Source organism: Centruroides vittatus, unplaced genomic scaffold, assembly GCF_030686945.1.
Source record: "Centruroides vittatus isolate TY-2023 unplaced genomic scaffold, ASM3068694v2 contig_351, whole genome shotgun sequence".
NCBI classification, from domain to species: domain Eukaryota; kingdom Metazoa; phylum Arthropoda; class Arachnida; order Scorpiones; family Buthidae; genus Centruroides; species Centruroides vittatus.
Window position 1 is genome coordinate 352241 of NW_027122174.1, and position 21961 is coordinate 374201.

The 21961-nt window shown below is 30.4% G+C and overlaps 1 protein-coding gene across 1 annotated transcript in view; it reads left to right on the forward strand.

The window, feature by feature from the left end:
- The first annotated feature begins 108 nt into the window (after nt 1-108).
- Nucleotides 109-21961, forward strand: part of LOC136974624 (NEDD8-conjugating enzyme UBE2F-like) — a 39606-nt gene continuing 17753 nt past the window's right edge. Inside the window, exons 1-4 of the mRNA XM_067269550.1 lie at nt 109-304; nt 11760-11900; nt 14364-14527; nt 19492-19594. Of these exons, the coding sequence (XP_067125651.1) occupies nt 11792-11900; nt 14364-14527; nt 19492-19594 (376 nt within the window). The 5' untranslated portion in view covers nt 109-304; nt 11760-11791. The remainder of the gene's footprint in view (nt 305-11759; nt 11901-14363; nt 14528-19491; nt 19595-21961) is intronic.

A 21961-nucleotide genomic window follows, 5' to 3' on the forward strand; every position in this document is an offset into this window, starting at 1 on the left:
AACATAAAATTATTTTAAAAAATTAAAACTTATTATAAAAAATCTATAAAATTAAATATTTGAAGTAAAAGAAATGTTTATAAAAATATATGAAGCGAGGCGCTTTACGCAAAAAGTCAGCAGACGTCGTTTGGTTTCCGGTGTTATTTCAGTTGATCAGTTTTGTTTCATGCCGCCGTTTCCGATCGATGTTTTAACAGAAAAGTTTATTAATTGTCGATTAAATGAATGAAGAAGTGAGTGAAGACCTTTACCTTCACGAAATAAATGCATTTCTGAAGTCAGAAGACATTTAAAAGGCTCGGTAAATGTATTTACTGAAGATCATTAAGCCTAAAATTCGAAATTGTATTAATTTTCAGAGAAAAATTATTTTAATTTATATTTATACCATTAATAATTCCGTAATTCGAGTTTAAATACGCGTAATGACGTCGAAAGTTCATTATTTACTTTCAATTGTTGCTATACTCTACACTGAAGTACAGCTAATGTAAAATTCCAGTTCTGAATGAAGCATACCCCTTAATTATAACCCCCTCCGACTACAGCTGTGATAAGATACAACTGCCTCATTCAGAGCTGCATTTATACCCAGAAATTTCTCTTTTTAAACCTTTTTCCAAATATATCGTTTGAATGAATAATTCTTCGTCAAAATGGTCTCGGTTTAGGTAAAGGCACCGGTAGTTGACCGTTTAAAGCTGTTTTGGACTTTAATATTTTTTTATTGTGTCTAGTAATGCAAAAAACAAAACTCGTACGTGAAAATAAACTTTGTTGTATACTTTTTGTGGGAAAAATTTTTTTTACGCCTATTTATTATTATTACGCTACGAAACAAATAATTTAATTGTCGATCGTTCGACCGGCAGGTTGCACGATCGTTCGTGGCGGTTGTGGAGTCTTCGTTATCTTCTAAAGACCCGACGACGTCCGACTACTCCGTCGACTACCGGAAGGAGTGTTGCGTAATAATTTTAATTATTTTTGCGTCGTCGAGAACGGGTGGTTATGCGTTGCTTCCCGCGAATTACGTGCGGACTTTGGCTCGGGTGGTCGACTGCCGAAAGTGGTCTGCGACGAGAGCCCCGCCGGATACACTTACGACATACTTACTTAAAAACTGTGTATTAACTGGTTACTTTGTTTTGTATCGCGTGTTTACTACGTTATGTTTAAATATATGTATTTCGCGAAGTTACGTATCAAACAAACGTCTTAACTATACCCGGTATGTTTAAAGCTATACGTCCACAAAGCCGAATATTATCGGGCTAGAAGATACTACTAATTTAATAGACGGTTCGGCAGATCGACGAATCGTCTATTAAATTATTAGTATTTTCTAGCCCGACGATATTCGGCTTTGTGGACGTATAGCTTTATGTATCTATTTTTCGGGTTTGCATATTTAGATGTAGATGATTAAACAAGTTATTGACATTATATTTTTTGCAGTTTTATGAAATATTTTTGTATTCGGGTATATGTAGGTTGTTAAAAGTTGTAGCTATCCTTTGTATGTGATCTGTTTGTTTTTTCGGCCACGGTCGATCTTCTGTCGATCGCTTTGTGTCGACGGCCGTGGCCGTTAACGTACTATCTGACTGGAAATCCGAGATCGAATCCAAATAGTCAAAAAATATCTGGGAATTTTTTCCTGGGTTGTCTGTTCTGAATATGTTTGTCCCCTCGCTGTTCGGTTATGCCTGGCCAAACCTTTAGTTGGTGTAGAAAAAGGCTCTCTTAGTGCCCACAGGATGGAGAAAGCCAAAAATAATCAGTTTTTAATGTACATTTGTATATTTTTTATCTGCAGCTTGATGTGTCAGAATAGTGTCAAGTATTTGAGCACTGGTTACAGGACTTTTCCCACAATATTATTTTTCATCACTATCACTCACTTTCCCACTCTGCCCTTTTGTCGTTTTTCTGCAGTCGAAGCTTCCGCTACTAATGTTTTGTCTCTGTATATAATCTAGTAACTGAATTTTCTTTTATATATGATCTATTATTATTTTCTAAATATTATACAGTTTAGCTCATACAGCTAATTAATTATAGATCATTGGTTTAATAAAGCTGATATGTCAATCATATGATTAATAATGTTAATTAAAAGTAATTAAATTTTTTGGTCAGATTTAAAGTTGACTGTAAAAAGAAAATATCAATAAAATGAGTAATGGTTGAATTTAACAATACTAAAAAAATATATGAATTATAAACATATTTAGGATATTTGGAAAATTTTTCTGGTTAGATCTATGCTTCCTTGCTTATATGCTATATATATATATAAATTTGCAACTAAAAATCTTCATATTTCTTAGTTTTGTTTTAATGATATATAATAGTAATAAAAAGAAACAAATAATATGAAGACTAATTAGTTTTGATAAAAAGGAGTTTTATTTATTGTAATATGAAGTATTTATTTTCTCAGAGTTCTTATAAATGTTATAATAGTAAACCCATTATCCCATGCTTTCTTTGTAAATGGATAGTTATTTGGCAAAATTATCCTACTAGTATTTATTTATTATATATTCATTTTTAATAGTCATTATAAGGTTTAGAATATATTGTTTAAATCTGTTTAAAATGACCTTAAAGGCTTGATATAGTAAGTTTAAGAAGAAAAATTCTGTACCTAGAAGGTGTTTTTAATGTAGAATTAAAGTAGACAGACATATTTATTTTAAATTATTGTTTTGTTGATATATTTGTTGTTATAAATTGAGCTATTTTAATCACACAAAACAAAGTTTCGTGTTATTAAACAGGGTTATGATGTCAAAAGAATTAGAAAAATTATGTAAAAAACATTTCTTTAATGATGTAATAATTTCAAGAGAAAATAGTGTGTTTACATCAGACCTACCATATAAAAATGCAGGCTCTATCAGCTGAGTACAGAGATCTGATATATTATACACGAGCTGTTTGTTATTTGAAAATATTATATCATTAACTATTATAAATGGGCTTTTTAAATAGTTTTTGATTCTTTTCTTTTAATTAAGATAAAGTAAAACTATTGTTTTCATTTTCAGGATTCAAATGTACTAAACACTTCATCAAAGCACTCACTTTTTCAAGAAGCTAGAAAATAAAAATTCTAATGTTTTCATTCCTTCTGTTAACATTTTTGTCTTTCTGCTTATGCTTATATTCCATCTGAAAGCCCAATTATGCTTTAACAAACAATGAAATTTAAATATTTTCTTGTACAGTGGAACCTCGCTTAACGAGCACCTCACACAACAAGTATTTCGCATAACGAGTGACGAGGAGAGGGGAAGTCCCAAATTGTGCGCATGTGGCATGCTCCATCAGTCTGTGTTTAGCACTCGTTCCGCTAGCATCTTAGTGTCGCTTGTGATCACATATTTTTCCAACTTGCGTTCACACGTATTACTTATAAACATCGACAACCATAGCCTGTTATATAATAAACATGCCAAACGATATTCCAAATTCTTGGGTCATTAAATTTAATAGTATAGTATTTTTGATAGTATTTTTAATTAAATTTGAATAGCTGTTATCTTTAGATAATATTTTAAACTTGCATAAAATATTGAAAATGCAGTTTGGGATCATCTTTCTTTCATAAGGTTATATCTGTAGTCTTTCTCTTTTTGAACTAATTAACCACATATACTGTTATTTTTTAAGAATTTAATAACACTGGTATTCTTTTGAAGCGTGCTTTTGGTTGTAGCTAAGAGGCACCATATTTTAAACTGCAGATACAAAAATGCATGTATATATTTTTTATTGTTTTGAAGTATAAAAGCTTATGGGAAGAGAATAATAGAAAAGAGAGATTCAAGTTTTTTATTTTCACAAAGTATGACCTGATCTTTATAGTCTTCTAGAATATACCATGTAGAAATTTTAAGATACTGCAAGAATATATTTTCTTTTTCTGATTCAATTGTGTTGAATTACTGCAACAGTGAATGTGAACAAATACAAACATCATTTTTGTCTTTTTTCTAGAAAATTCTATGCTACATCTCATGAAACTTTAAAAAAAATGTAAAAAATGTATTCTAAGCCTGCCAATAGATGTCACTAGCCATCTGTAAAGTTTCAAGTTTGCCAATAAATATACGAGTATACTACAATTTGACAAACGTAAACATATATACATATAGAGAGAGGTTTCAAGGTTGCATGTCATGTGATAAAACACAATTTGCTCTTCCCCTTCGCCATTTTTGTGGTCGGTTCTGCTTGCTTAGCTTGCCGTTCGACAGGTTGGTAGTGCCTTTTTTTCGGTTTAAACTTTAAAATTCGGTTTTATAAAAATTCTGCAGTTCTATTATCATGGATAAAGTTAAAAAAGATTATTTTCTTGCGAGTTATTCTGGCAGTCTAACAGGACAAGATGCAGTTTTACAGGAAGAAAAAATTTCATTATGTCAAGATGATCCATACAAAGCCAGCTTGTCAGACTTTGTTGTAGATCAAGAGTTGTGGCCTTTGAAATATTAAATCTGTAAGCTAATCTTCCAAACTTAAATTTAAGTGAAGTCTCGTCAAACATACTATCGACTCTTGAAAAGGAGTTAATTTTCTGAAATTTAGATGATCAATTTATTTGCAATAAAGGTTCAGCACCAATGTAAGAAATTTAAAATTTCTGAATCTAGTAAAACCTTAAAAAGTTAACTTTGTTGTCATCACCCTCAAAAAACTCTTTATTAAGAACATGGTTTTTTTTAATAATAAAACTTCGATTTTTAAGTTTGTACAGTCATGTTGCAAGCTTTTTAAACTCTTACCCTTATTCAGTCTGGCAAGTGACAGTTTCAACTAAAGATGATGTTTGTATCCATGCATTAGATTTTAAAGGCTCTGCTTCTTCCACTTCTGCAATTGTTGAAATCTCTACATCTTTAACAGTAGAAGGTTGGGAGCAAGTTTCAGTTGCCTTAGAAGTTTCAGCTTCTAAGGTAACTCATTGTCTCTTGTGATTACGTGCTCTTTCATAACGATCCTGATTTGCAGTTGGGTTGTGGCCACTCTCGTACCCCATGTTGGCTTTCAGTCTGGTGGTGACTCATTGTACAATGAGGAAGGTTTTCCTTTGGGGTGAAAAAACTTTTCAAATAATATATTATGACAAGTTAATATTAAATTATTATTATTAATATTAATATATTGTATGTAAAATTGATAGCATTAAACAATATTAAAAGAACTTATCGTTATGGTATGTTTTATATGTACGTATATATAATAAATAAGAATTTGTCAGAAACAAGTTGAAGGTTACTATCTAATGATTATTTGTTACTAATGTAAAAAATTATTATAAAAAGTAGCATCTTAAAGAAATGTTAATGTAGCTCACCAAAATAACCTAACTGAGCTATTTGTAAAATGAACAATGGAAATTATTGGTTTATATCTTAAAAATACACAATTTTATTTATGTAAATTAGACTGGAAGGACAATTGGCTCATATGCATTCCTAATTCTTCATCTGCTAAGCAATTATCTTTGCTTAACACTTTAATATTAACTCTACTGTATATTACAAGCAGGCACTTTATGATACTCATGCAAAAGTTTATCTAATTTATGGATAACTAGTAATATGAATTATTACTTACCTGAAATGAATTGTTTCTGACAAACTCTTGTATTGATATTCACTTTATCCGTATTGAAATTTTTCCGGTTAATTCTCGAGAGCCATGCAGATTGTCTTCGTCATGAAAGCTCCTCAGTTTAGGGTCCTTGATGACAAATAATGCCAGGAATTTTAAAAAATGATGTTTCTTTGTTCTTGAGTGAACTAGCATTACACCCAATTACACAACAAATTACCATAATGATATTCGGGACAAATAAACAACACAAGAACTCCAGCTAAAGCGTACGTGAACACACACAAAACGTAAACAAGTCACAAAGATGGCGCTGGACAATTGCGCATGCTCATGACGTCGCTCGTGATGTCGACATGAAACCTCTCTATACTTGCTTACTCCATGGAGCCCATTAATGTATCATGTATATTTACAGGAGCACTCATTAAAGGGTTAAGATGCAGCAAGAATTTAAATATTTTATTCTAATGATTACTTGAATTTCTTGCAGTATTGTTTTAGAATTTGTGGTTTATTTCTAATTGGTATTATTATTTACAAAATTTTGAATTAAGCAAAAAAAAAATTAGTTTCATGGACAAATGGTCTTTTTTTTTTTTTCTTAATTTGTTTCTGTGCACCTCTGAATAAATTGCTTGGGAATAGTAACTAACTTGAACCATGTTACTGGAAGGATATCAGTTTTTGTAGTGTATTTAATAACACAGAACAATCCAGTTTGCAGAGGATTTTTCTTTTTAACTTGAACCTGTCTGCTTTTTTTTGCAGCGCAAATCTCTATGCTAAGCTATTGCATTACCATATGAATATCATTGACTCTTTACCGACATACCTATATGCTCAATAACCTGGTACAAAGACTAATTTGACTTGGTACACTTTTGTCTGGCAAAGCTCATATACCATACCAGTGTAGACATCTTAAAAGTTTCAAACAGATTAAGTTTCAGAATATCTTATTCTAGTTTTAATTATATTAATGAATAATATTTCATTTTTCCAAATATACAGTTAAGCAGTTTATCTGAAGTATCTAAAACCACTTATTTGCTTGATGATTTGTATCATAAAAATGCTTAATATCATGAACCTCTGATATGAACATTAAGCCTCTTTTATTGAATTTTTAACATTGTTATCTTTATAATCTAATTTTTAGAAACTAAGAACAGTTTTTATTGAATTTTAAATATTGTGTTGTTTAGAAAGTAATTTTGTTTTTTTCCATGGAAAAAAACAAGAATTTTCTTATAATATATAAATATTTTATTGAATTATATATTGACCATTTTGGTCAAATACCTGTTTCCATCTTTCTGGTGGTAGCAAGATTCCATGTTCATAAAAGTTTTGATCTTTGCTTACAAAAAACTGATCCAAGTGATTTTTGACATCCTCATTTGAAGCAAATGTTTTACTGTTTAAAAAATTTTGTAAAGACTGGAACAAGTAATAATCCTAGGGTGCCAGATCTGGCGAATATGGTGGGTGTGGTAGCACATCTCATCCAAGCTGTAACAATCTCTGACCAGTTAACAAACTTGTGAGCGATCTGGCATTATCATGGTGAAACACATCTTTTCTGTTTGATGGTATCACTCTATTTGTCTATTTGATGGCAGTATGCTTTTGAATCAATTATGGAATTGCCTGGTAGAAGCTCAAAAAATAAATTTCTTTAAAATCCCACCGAAGAGAGCATCTTGTTCTTTAAGAACACGTGGAATCCATATATTGAGTTTTGAAATGAAACCAAGTTGTTTCAAATGATCATAAATGGTTCAATTTGACAAATTTAATCTTTGCGATTTCTGATTTTATTATTCGTCAGTTTGCATCAATCTTCAATCAATACTTTTACTTTGTCTACATCAGCTTTAACTGGCCTTCCAGAACATGGTGCATCTTCAATATTGAAATTGCTAGAACAAAATTTTGTGAATCAGTTTTGGCACTGTCATTCTGTCAACACTTTTTCTCCATACATGTCACACAATTTATTTCTTGCTTGAACAGCATTTTTATTTTTGATAATAAAAAAACAAAATGCTGCTTTTAATTTTTCATGTTTGATGGGACACCAAAAAAAAAAAACAATTGCATGGAATCAAACAAAATTTTTTACTAATAAGCTTTGAAATGTCAGCTGTCAAAACATATAATGACAATATAGTTTAAAATGAAATTGGCAGGTAAGAATACAACTAATTTTTCTTGTGGTAAAAAAAATTACTTAAATTACTAATTAAAATTAGTAAGGTAAAATTACTTTCTGAACCCAATAGAAAAGGGCCTTACAATGAAAATGTGCTATTGTGTAATAACTATAAAAAAAAGTTTGAAATGACTACTAAAGATGGTTTCAAAATTAAGATTTCAGTTCCATTCGTTTAAATTTCTGTGAAAATTTACACACATTACAGTGACAGTTTGAAATTAGCTATGTTAATAGCTGTTGCCAAAATGGACTTTTTAAAGTCTATTGTATTTGCAGAATTTTATATTTATGAATAGTTATAGTGCAGGAAGTTAAGTAATTTTAAGTAGTCTAATTAGTAGCAAGTTTTCATGTCTTTCTAAGTATTATTTGATTATTTTTCTTTAATATGATTTATCTCTCTCAAAGAACTATGTATTTTCTAAACTTTTTTATTGAATAACTTTTCTATTTGCTGATAGTCTTGTCATATTTTATCAAAAACAAAAATGTAAACTTTAAACTTTTATTACTTATTTTGCTAAACTTTTTATATCAGCCTGTTTGCTTATATTTGTTTCTGATTTTGAGCAAAGCTGATATTTACAAATTATTGAAATATGATGATATATTACCACTTTACCAATGATTTTAACTTTAAATAAAATGTGAAAAATAATTTTCATGTAAAGTTGAAGTTTTCCTAATATGATTATAAATAAAACAACAGTGATACTACACCAGAGTAAAGTAAACAAACATACCACTGAGCCTGTTACCGGTGTGCATCTTCTAATAAACAGACCGTTTCAAACATTTTCAAACTCTCAGGTTCTTCTTCAGGTAACTAATAACTCCTAAACGAATGTAATTCAAATTAAATTCAATTAGAACACCAGTCAGAACTCTATCGCATGGATATCGATAACGTCATTCGGGCATGTGCCCTTTAACCGCTGTAAATTACCATAAGTTCTTGTCTATGAGCGCCTGCCAGGCTGTTGACAGAGTGATTTCATCCTTATGGTTAATGCAATTACCATCTTTGAGTGTAGCCATACACATGTAAATAGCTTCTAGCCATCTAAGATGGTGTACGTGTTGTGTAGTGTGGATCACCTTCGCTTGATTGAACATTGGTTCTACGCCCGGGTCTGAGGCATAGATGGCTATAGCAGAAGTGGTTCTTGCATGTAGAATATCCACTGTGTGCTCTTTCATTCTCACTTCTAGGGAGCACTTGGTGGATCCTACATAGACCAGGCTTCTGTCCCATCTATGGTCCATGAGTGGGATGATGTACACACACCCAACAAAGAATGACTCCTGGGTATGTACATGCAAGAACCACCTCTGCTCTAGCAATCTATGCCTCAGACCCGGGCGTAGAACCAATGTTCAATCACGCGAAGGCAATCCACACTACGCAACACGTACACCATCTTAGATGGCTAGAAGCTATTTACATGTGTATGGCTACACTCAAAGATGGTAATTGCATTAACCTTAAGGATGAAATCACTCTGTCAACAGCCTGGCAGGCGCTCATAGACAAGAACTTATGGTAATTTACAGCGGTTAAAGGGCACATGCCCGAATGACATTATCGATATCCATGCAATAGAGTTCTGACTGGTGTTCTAATTGAATTTAATTTGAATTGCATTTGTTTAGGAGTTATTAGTTACCTGAAGAAGAACCTGAGAGTTTGAAAATGTTCGAAACGGTCTGTTTATTAGAAGACGCACACCAGTAACATGATTATAAATATTTCAAAACTGTGTTTTAATCTTGTAAATGTATCCAAGATAATTTTATTTACATAGCTTACACAGTTAACTGATAGCATAATTGCCAATATTTGACAGTTATGGATTTAAAGTGACTTCAGACTAATATTTTTCTAAATATCTGTGTTAGTAAATTGAAATTATTGTGTAGTTTTGACAACTTTGAAATGGTTGTATATTTCTAGTATCATATCATTTGTAAATTATCATTTTATCTTAAGATCAAACTTATTTATATTTATTATTTGGATATATTTAATGTAGCTTTTGATAATGATTTTGATATTGGTAATACTTAATGAATTGAATAGGTATGTTGGCCATAGTAGAAACTTTTTAAAAAAATATGTCAACATAGAGATAAGTATTTACTTGAACAGTGGAGTGGACAGAGAGAAAGCATCTGTCTGCATTATAAGTTATGGACTTGTGCAGATTATATATGTGGATGAATGGAAAGGATGGGTTACATGAGAAGAAATCTTTAATCCTCAAGCAGGCAACATTTTGTCCATCTGCCTCAACTGACCAGGTCACTAACCCAAGAGTCCAGTTGTTGAAACCTCCTGGCACCCATTAACAGATCATTTTTTCAGAAAGAGCACTGTCATCTGTACCCATTTCTCTTGTCATGTCAGGTGTGACTAATTTCTGTAGTGCAAAACTATAAAAAAGTACAGTGATACCTCTGTTTTCGTCGATAATCCGTTCGAAAACAATCAGCGAAATCCGAAACTGACAAAAACCGAGGCAATTATTTCCATACGAATCAATGAAAATTCAATTAATTCGTTCTAGGCACTCCAAAATACATACCAAAAACACATTTTATAGAGAATTAATATAGTGTTAAATACTAGAAACAATAAGAAATTAATATATAAAACTAATCTGAAGGAAAGCAATGAAATTGTTTGGCTAGACACGCGGGGTAATGTCTTGTCTTGTAGAAGTTAGTTGGACATGAGCTTCTAGCTTATATTGCCTCGTGGTAAAGTGTGACGTAATTGTCATTTTATGGTAGTTGTATGCATTTATGGTGGTCATATCGCAGGGAATAATGCCTTCCGGGAGATCCGTTTAAGGGAAACTGGTCCCTATTCAGACTTACGGATGTGGAGAAAAACTGGAAAACTCCACGTGGCCAGCCATCCCGGCAAAGCACGAACCCACGTTTCCGTTCCCCAAACACTGGGAAGGGAACAGAAACGTTGGCCAATGGTGGGCAGTTGCGGGGTAATGCTCACAGAACGAGAAATAACGCCACACCGAGCAGGAAAGCGCGTGGGTCACTCTTTGTTTTCGCAAAATTAGCAGTGAGGTCACTTGGGCACGCCGATGAAATCCGAGGCAATCGATGAAAACAGAGAGAAATTTTTTGTGAAAAAAAATTGACGAAAACCAAGGTATTACTGTATATAATTTAAAGTATTTTTTTTTCTAATAATGTGCAGATAACTACTAAAAGTCTTTGTGGATGATGTTCATACTGAAAAGCCTAATCTGAATACTTTCTCTTTTTTTCTAAATTCTACTGTATAAACAACTCAATAACTCAGGTTTTTTAACTAATCACAACCAAATAATCCACTGAATTATCAGGCTATTAAAAGGATAATAGCCCAATAATTCAGCAGATTGTCTGGTTGTGATTAATGTGTCTTTCTGTTCAGTTATGTGCAAATTATTAAGTATACTTCAAAATTCTAATTTATTAATTACTTTTATAGCCTTTGTTTATTAATTATATTACTTTTTTGATTCCATCAGTGTTAGTGATAGAATGAAAAATAAAATGAATAATTAAATTCATAGATTTATACCATTGTAGTTTATAAAGGATAACCTCTTGTTTAAAGTAGTGATAAGAATATTTTCATTGAGTATTGTAATGTATTTCATATGAAATTTTGTTACATAGATGACATTTTATTTAAAAGATGAATATTTTATTTTGCCATTCTTAGGAACAAGAACATAATTATGCTTTTAAGCAAATTCAACAGAAATTTAAATAGAGAGAAATAGAGAAAATGTAACTTGATTAAACCATAAAACCTGAATAACTAGATATTAACTTACTACTGATACAAAATTTTAAACAAATTTATATTTATATTGTGAAATATTTATTACAGAAGCCATCCTGTAAGATAAAAGATCTAAAAATATGATTACTCTATCAAAAAAAATGAAAAAGTCATCTGAAGATCATCAGGAAGATAATGATTTAACGGCAGGAAAGCGCATATCTATACGAGATAAACTACTAGTTAAAGGTATATTACTATTTTTCAAATTTTTCAATTTACATTTTCTTTATTTGTAAATATATAAATATTTTATAATTAGGTAATTAAATTTTATAATAGATAAAATACTTTTTTAATTGTTATATTTTTTGGCTGATGACTCCATTGTGTGTTGAAAGTAAAACACCATCACTAATAAATTTCAGAGAGTCAAAAGCTGTTATTTGATATAATGTTTTTTAGATAATTTATATTTTATCATCAGATTAGATCTTTAGAAAGACACTGAGCATTCAAACAAACAGAATTATTTTTGTTTAGAACTTTTGACTCCCTTTCAGAAGTGGTTTCTTATTTATATTTATTTATTTGTTTTATGTATTAAAACTAACAGGTACTAAAAATTAAAATATAGTCACAATTGCATGTCTAATATTTTGGTATTGTTGAATACATATATCATAGTTTCGACTTCAGAATAAAAATAATTTATAGATTAAATTTTCTTTAAACTTGCAATGTTTCGATTAGGTTTTGTTGTGACATACAAATTTATCTAAAATATAAATATTTACCTGCTTAGAATAATAATAAACTAATGATGATTTACAAGCTAAGCAATATTGCTGATTAAAACTATTAGTCATTCAATTATTACACGAACATAATAAGCTAGACATTTTTTTACAATAAAGGTAAATTTACATAGTTAGAGGACTAATATATTAAAAGAACTCTATACATTGTAAAAAGAACTTTTAAATTGTTTTTCATTATTTCGAGTGGTGATATTTTGTTTAGAATTATTTTCAATGCTACCTCATGGAATAAACAATGCCAGTTAAAATTACATCAAATTTTTGATTTTTAAAACTTTCCTTTAAAATTTTAATTTTTAATTTGCGTATTCAAAATTTTTTTTTATATTCAGGCTTCTTACAAGCAAGCCCTTCACTGGTTCGGTTTTTGATACAATAGTTTACAATAGTTTTATAGATGTACAAACATCACAAAACCCAATAAATTTATAAAGCCGAACAACCCTCAGATTACATCAGGCTACTTTTCTGTGATTATATTTAATTAATTACTAAATAATTTGTCACTAGAAGGAGGCGTTCAGTGCCATCTCTTATTAAATTTAATAATTATAATTAAATTAATATTTATTAAATAATTTAGAATATTCTGGAAGAAAAGAATCAACCCAGAGTGGGACTCAAACCTGCAACTTCCACTTATCGTGCAGGTCCATTGCCATTTATTTTATTTGAGTCTCCAGTCCAATCTCCTTTTCCAGACACATTTAAATATGATATAACCATCTTTGATTACATAAGGTGACAACTGGAGATATCTTCGGCACCTTTGTCCAATAAACTTCTACACGTGGCACTTAGCCAACCATCGCTCAAGAGTTTATTGGAAGAGGAGATTGGACTGGAGGCTTAGGTAGCATAAATGGCCATGCATCTGCATGGTAAGCAGGAGTTGCAGGTTTGAGTCCCACTCTGGGCTGATTTTTCTTCCAGAATATTTTAAATTATTTAATACATATTAATTTAATTATAATTATTGACGAGACTATGTCTTGCCTATAAAACTGCGCTGCTGTCTTTAGAAATATGAAGGAGTATATGTCAGGAGTTGCAATTTGGAACAGAGTATTCGGTGCCCAAATCATGCGCACACAAAATAAACCAGACTTGTAGGTAGTCGGGGACCAAGGACCAAGTCAAAATAAAATACATAATAATGGCACTGTTTTTACAAACAGGTGCTAGTGCGAGATTTGTGCATGCATTGCTCTTGGGAATTTCAAAATGCAAATGATGCAAAATCGAATTTTGACAAACGTGTGACACACATTACGTGTGTATTTTCTTGCTTTCGTCATTTTGCAGAATGGTGAAATAATGAGAGCAACATTGGGACAGTTCGGGTACAAATATCTTCTTGCTTACCATAGCCAAGAACAGGCCCATGACAACGCAACCCATTGTAACCACGATGGCAACAAAGCCTGCTGTAATTGACACCAGGATCATGAGTACCAGTGTCAGCTTTTCCTCATTGGTTAGTGCTTATTTTTCTCTTTTCCTCAGAAAACAGTGCACAGTTGAGCCTCGAGTCTTTGAGACATAGTCTCATCTCAAAAATGGCCTTGCTGTTTTACTTGTTAAATTTAATAAGAGATGACACCTAACACATTCCTTTAGTGATAAGTTATTTAGTAATTAATTAAATATAATTGTGGAAGTAGCTGATGTGATCTAGTGGTAGTTTGGCTTTATAGTTGTATAGCTTTATTGAATTAATTTTTGGAGTAAAAGTTGGATTTGAAGCTATATTTAAAGAATTTATACATATTTTAGCTAGTGAATATTATCAGATAATTGGAATTTTAAAAAAATTTCTTGATTTTTAAACTTTATTTATAAAACAGATTATCACATGAAAAATATTTAAAAATTATATTATAAAATATAGAAGTTCAAGATATGCATAGTAATTTGCCATCTACATGTGAAGTCACCTTTGAAAATCCTGATGAACTTCATAAATTCAGTTTAGTTGTCAGTCCTGATGAAGGTTATTGGGAAGAAGGATGCTTTAGTTTTAGTATAGAAGTACCAGAAGATTATAATATGGTGGTAAGATTATTGAATAAAATTTAACTCAGTTACTAACTATAATTCATTTTAATTATAATTTAAAATATTTTAGCAATGTATTAAATTTACTTTATATACTGTTTTCTGCATAAGAGTTTGCACTTAATTCTAAGCAATTAGCATGAGCAGAAGTTGAGCATGTGCAACCAAGGTCAGTTCTACCTGTTATCAAAGTGGTTTGAGATGGACTATTTTGTTCTGCGATGTGTTGGGTGAGGAAAATGATTGACAGGGGCATCTTTTAGGGCTCTCTTCCAACAATACTAATGTGAAGCCCACCATTTTCCCATTTTTTGGTTGTTGTTATATTATACCTATATATATAGGTAATTAAAATTATAAAGATAATGTTAATAATTCAAGAACATATATATGTATTTTAAGCTATATATGAATTTTGTATCCTGTTTCTGTTTTGTTTGCTTGTTCATCATACAATTGTTAGTTATCACACAAGATGCCCTTTGCACCCACACCTCAAAGATGTGTGTGAATGCAACATTGGGATTGATTGTTATCAAGCAACATTGTAATGGAATTTTGCCTATTCCAATTTTAGGGACCCCCTTCTAAATTTTTAGCAATACCACTTAAAAATAATTAGGAGAAACAAATTAGAATAAAAAAATTATCAGTTAATTGTTATAAATCTCACAATATTCAAAAGAAAAGACAAAGGGGATGACTGTCATTTACCCCTTTTTCAATAGTGTTAGGTGACAGATGTTACTCTATTCATTTTACATGGACACACACTATTCATATAGGACAAGAGAAGGAGGACTAAAGAATAACCAATCATGCTTATTCTTCATTCCCTCGATTTCCTCTGGAATTAAATCATGATTGGTCAAAAACAAGAGTAAAAGGGAATGATGAAAATCACGTATAAAAGGAGAGAGTGAAGAACACAACATCCAGAAAGAGTCAACTATAAGAAAAGAACAATACAACTGTAAAGCTGTACCAGAGGAGTGTGATAAATCTGGAGGAAATAGTCAGCAAAAAGAGAGAGAGAGAAAGAAGGAAAGGGTAAAGTGCAAAAGGAAATGAAAAGAAGAAAGGAGTTCTTTGAAGAGAAGACAATTCTTCTCCTAGTATGTTGCGAGTTGCAAAGTTTTGAATGCTCTTTGCTAGGTACACCTCCCGTTATACTAGTATAGAAATAGGCTAACTTCTGTGGACAGACTTTGTATTTAATATTAATTTAACACTTAATTCTAATGTTATGTTTAGTTTTTTTTTCTGTAATAAATTTTCCTTTTTATTCTTAAGTTGGTTTAATTGATTTTGCATTCACCCTCTTAAGAGGCTTATTCCTGGACTTCGGAGTGACTCTGACCCTCGCACCTTACATATCTGACTTCACTAGAGTCTAAATTGGAGGTGTGTCTGATAATACATACCTGGTGGCAGGATTCTACCTAAAAACTCTCAGAACTTGAGTTTTGATGGCCCAAGCCCCACACTAATTGCTGCTCACTACTATAGCCTTGCATGCTTCACCCACACAATGTAACGCACGCATGGCTAGAGCTTTTTATTGTAAGATTGTGAAATTATAGCCATCACATATCAGAAACTGAAATTTTATCTTTCATTTCAATAATTTTTTCCTTCTTAGGTTTCCAATGTTTATACTTTTGAAATTTTATCAGATAAAGAGAAGAAATAAACATATCAAATGTTGCTTCCTTGTAAATTACAAAAATTGCAGTAATCAAATTAATCATTTCATTTATAAATTATACAAGGTATAGTATAAAGACAAGATAGAAATATGTCATATAGAATAAGTGCAAACATTTATGCAGCAAACAGTACTTTTTTTTTTTTATAAATGCTATCTGAATAATTTATTGAAAGAGGTAACAAAACAGCATTTGGTATATTTGATAACAATAGTTTAATAAACATAATTAAATAAAAACAAATATATTCATCATATTCAGTTTTTCTTTCAAGATAAAATGAATGCAATGAATTAACTTATTTATACTTACATTGTCAATTAACTTGTCTAGTCCTAATCGTAGAATATTACTTCTTAATATTGTCCTGTTTTATGTAAGTTTATTTAGTTTCTAAAAAATATCATCTTATAAAAATTTTAATTTAGTTATAAATTTTGAGATTGAGGGAAACCCTGAAAGTAATAAATAAATCATTAAACATCTAAAATGAAGCCTGTTTATTTTCAACTAATTTTTCTAGAGAAAAGTTAGATAATGGCTTATGACAATTGTCAGAAAAGCTGTCATTCCTCATTATTTTTGCAGAATTAGAAAGTGTGCAATTTTTCTTACATAAGTCTGAAGAAAATTTAAATTAATTTTTTTATCATAATAATAGATGAAAGAGATGAGTGAAAATGCCACAAGTATTGAATTTAAAAATATTTAATTTTTCTAAAAATACTTTTTCCCAAACAATTTTCCACTATCAAATGGGTATGAAACATTAAAAAATCAAAAAATAACTATGCAATATAGATTGTTAATGTCATATCATATATTGTAGATGATTTTAAATCCTAACATTTTGATATACAGGGTGTTTCAAAATATATGGACAAACTTTAAGGGGTAGAAGAACACATCAAACTAATCATTTCTCATCATACAATGCATGGGCAAATTGGAACAGTAGAGGTAGAGGGTACTTTCTGACAAGTGTATAAAAGCACATTTTTCACACACATGATAATTCACAACTTCAATAGTTTGAAGAGATGAATCATTATTTCATTGCTGAGAAGGCCTATATACATTTCATGTGCAGAGACCTCTGAGGACCGCTTCATCAGAATTAGTGTTGCTGCTGCAGCCGTGTGCAAGATACCTGGTATCTTTCAAAATGTATGTGGTTTACTTCTTCAACACCGAAGCATATGTTATGGTCGGTGATTGCTCTTTTGAGCAAGTTCTGTAATTATCCATTATTAAAGCTTTATTGTCATGTTCTGTGTCATGAGTCATTACTGTGTTTACACCAAAACACTTCACATTTGTCTATGCATTCTATGATGACAAATATCTGTTTTAGTGTGTTCTTCCATCCCTTATAAGTTTTGTACATCTATCTTTTTTTGAAACCCTATGTATTTACTGCATATTTTAAGTGTCTAAAGTTAGCTGAGTTTTTCAAAACTAAAACTTTTGCTATAATTATTTTATGATGTTTAATATATCATTCTGTCTGAAATATTTTAATACAAATACATTATTTACTATTACAATAGTTTATTAACAGTATTCAAAACTTTATTGTTATAATTATAAAGTTATTAAATATTAATTATAACAAAAATTGTTATAATTAATATTTAATGAAACAAAATTTAATATACAAGCAATTTAAAGTGAAAGTAAAAATAATTATCTAAAATATTTTCTGTCACTTTCAAAAATACAAAACTAATATATATATATATTAATAAATATTGAAATTTTTCAGGTATTCTTAAATTTATATATTACGTGGCAATAATAAATCTAATATAATCATCTAAATGTTATTCTTCTTCAACTGGATGTTTTGAAATCAAATTAATAAACTAAATACAGTGGAACCTCGCTTAACGAGCATAATTCGTTCCAGAGTCTTACTCATAATGTGAAACACTCGTTAAGCGAAACAATTTTTCCCATAGAAATTAATGTAAAATATGATAATGCGTTCCACGCCGAAAAAATACTCAAATGTTTTATGTATAACGTTTATTTTTTTAAAAAATTGTATAATATACACTGTTAAGGAGCATGAATCATCATCATCTTTTCTTCTAGCGCAGAATGAACCATCCTGAAATGAGAATTTGATTTGCAGAAACGAAAAAAAAAATAAATTACAGCTAATATGTTTGATAAACACTCCAAACGATATGCCAAATTCTTGGGTTATGTAAAGGCTATAATTAAATATTAGAAATTAATTAATTTGACTAGAGGTAGGCAGTTACGTTTCCATCTCGTATTAAATTCAATAATTATAAATAGTTAATTTTTAATTCAGACGTTTCTAAAATTTAATTTGGAATCGGTCATTAAATTTAATGACCCAAGAATTTGGCATATCGTTTGGCGTGTTTATTATATAACGGGCTACGGTTGTCGATGTTTATAAGTAATACGTGTGAACACAAATTTGGAAAAAATATGTGATCGTAAGCGACACTAAGATGCTAGCGGAACGAGTGCTAAACACAGACTGATGGAGCATGCCGCATGCGCACAATTTTGGACTTCCCCTCTCCTCATCACTTGTTATGCGAAATATCACTCATTAAGCGAGGTAAATTTTTACAATTTGTTTTGCTCGTTATGTGAAATACTCGTGTGAGGTGCTCGTTAAGCAAGGTTCCACTGTGTATTAATTTTAAAACTTTTTGTAAGTAATGATACTCTTTGACTTTTGGACGTTCAACTTCTGTACAACTCACTGTTTTGTATAAATACTTTGATAACTCCTAAATTTTTACAAGCCAAATTCAGACTTTTCTCTATTTTCAGCCAATAAACAAGTATGGTAGAAAATGTTACCGTGCGATAACTTTTGAGTTATTGCATAATGGCACTTTCTATTAGTTTTGTAACATTAAAACCATTTGCAATAATTAATTTTTATCAGCTATATTTCTGTTTTAGTCTGTGGATTTAATGTTATAAATAATAATTTATGAAATATAACATACACAATGAAAAAAAATAAATAAAAACTTTCCTGTTTCAGTAAGAGATTTTATCATATTTTTTAGCTTTCTGAACAAATTCCTTTTAAATCATATGACTCTAGTAGTCTTTTAGACATCTGGTTTTCATGTGCACTTTAAGGCATGAATTACAACCAAAAGTTGTTTGTATTTATATGTTTAAAGATGTGTAACAAATTAATGTATTTTTATTAAGTTGTTGTAAACATTTCAATGTTTATTTTATTATTAGCCTCCAAAGGTAAAATGTACTACGCGGTTATGGCATCCAAACATTAGTGAAGATGGTGATATTTGTTTGAGTTTGCTACGAGAGAGTTCTATAGATGGCTTAGGTAACTATTTTTATTTGGTTAAAGATATATAATCAAATAATTAACAAAGATATCCAAAAAAGGTAAGGTTATAATTTGTTATGCTGTGTTGTTTAATAACAGAACTATTGAGTAATTATTTTCATCGTTATACAACATGTGTATATTGTATAATAGTAACTCTAGTTCACATCATATATATTTATTATAATGTATATGATGATGTAAACTAGAGTTTTCCAACTATGTTTCAATTAGCAACTTCCAAAATTAATTTAATTCACCAACCTCTGTTTGTACTGAGACCAAAAAGAATAAATTATAGATAGCATGCAATAAAAACAGTTAAGTACAGATTAATATTTTATTTCATGAACATAAATCAAAAATTCAAATGTATGTTTTATTTTACTGAAACTTATATCAGTTACAATTAAATAACAATTTTTAAGTGTAATAAAAATAAATTTACTGGCTGATTCTCAAATTACCTTTTATAATTTATTAGCCCTCTAGCTAGAGTCGTTTTACCAAATGTATTAAATATTTTGACCATTTACTTTTATACAAATACTTCCATGATTCCATTCGTTCTGATTGACTGTGTCTAAGAGTTCCACCTTGAGTTACTCGTAATTAAACTTGTTTTTTACCCTGTCTTTTAGGCTTTCCATTTCCTTCACATCATTTTTTCTATCAGTCTGTTCAAAATATTGGCTGTGTGGAACAATCTCTACATGAAGATTCTCTACATTTTTAAACACATTTGTGAATGATTATATTTTATAATCATTTGTTTTTATGTATATTTTTATCATGCATACTGATTATCCTTTTATTATTTGTATTTTAATCTTTTGTTATGGGCATTATTTATCAATTGTGTTATGACATTTCCTTTTGTATATACAATAAATAATGTATTAAGATTGTTAATGGACCAGATTGGACTAATATACATTACAAGAAACTTGCTTTATTTTGAACATTTATAAATATTAAATTTCTTCAATAATGATTAGCAGTTTATTTTGTTTTAAATTGCATAGAGTATAACAAATTGGATGGTTAATAATAATGTAGAGTACTTGTCCGTTATAAATAGGCGTACAAAGCATAAATTCAACTTATACATAAATGTGCAGATAGTCAAATTTCTGCTACAGAAGAGGAATTTACCTTGCTAGATATATTCTGAACAATAGGATTGATTGAATATGGTAATGCGACACTTGGGCAATCTTCCAGGGGGGAATGCTTCCCGGCAGGACTTTCTATGGGAATAAACAAACAACCTACTGGAAAATAAACTATTAAAAACAACACCTTAATATTTTCAGCAATAAATTATTTAATAATAACGTTTTTGACTATTTTAAATAGCCGTCTTCAGTTAAATGAACTCAAAACAAAAAAGAATGCAGAAAAATAGATTAGAAGCAATACAAATATTTAAAAATTCAAATTAATTCTAATGTAAAAACGCAGTTGTGTATTAGAAACTATCAAATTGTGTGTGCGCTACATATAGTAGTAATAATAAAAATAAAAACATGACAAAAATTATTGCTGCAATAATGCAAAACATGTCTATTACAAGAAAAATGTTATGCACTTTGGTAAAATGATTTCCATGCAGTGGATAAATCATCTGCATCCCTATGGTTAATACAACCCATGCTAATGTGGGCTTTGTAGATTTCTAGTTTTTTTAGATGTTTCAGCATTTGTTTGTTGTTCGTGGCCTAATGATAGACGCTTTGTCCCAATGAATGTCGACATCCTGATGCTTAGTGAAAGCCACAAGCACAGTACTATCCAAGCTCTTAGCAATGGAGTATTTATGTTCTTTAAGCCTCTGCTTTAAATGTCTCAGAGTTGCACCAACGTATACAAGATCCGAATTAAAGTGACAATCCTTTAAAGGTATAGAATATACCCGTCCTAGAATTCTAGTTTTCTTTTTTTCTTGTCATTTCTTAATATTCTATATATCGTAGGATTATGTTGATACAACAACCTTATGTTGTTATTGTTGGCTACTTTCTTAATCATCATGTGCAAGAAAGGAAAATAATTGAGAACCATCTTTCTTCCTTGATTCATAGGAGGAAGTTGTCGATTTTTTGTCTTCTGAAACTTAGTGATAAGCCCATCAACCTCTTTACTCCAATATCCTTGCTGTAATGCTGTAGTATGAATGTAACTTAATTCCTTATAGGTATCAACAACACTGGTGCAATGCATGTAGGCACGCATGATCCAAGCACAAAATGCCTCATATTTAAAAATCCTAGGATCGAAAGAATTTTTTGTTATAATAATGGGCTGATAACTGGGTTTTCTATAAATGTCCGTCCATATTTGACGGACTCCTTGCATGTGATG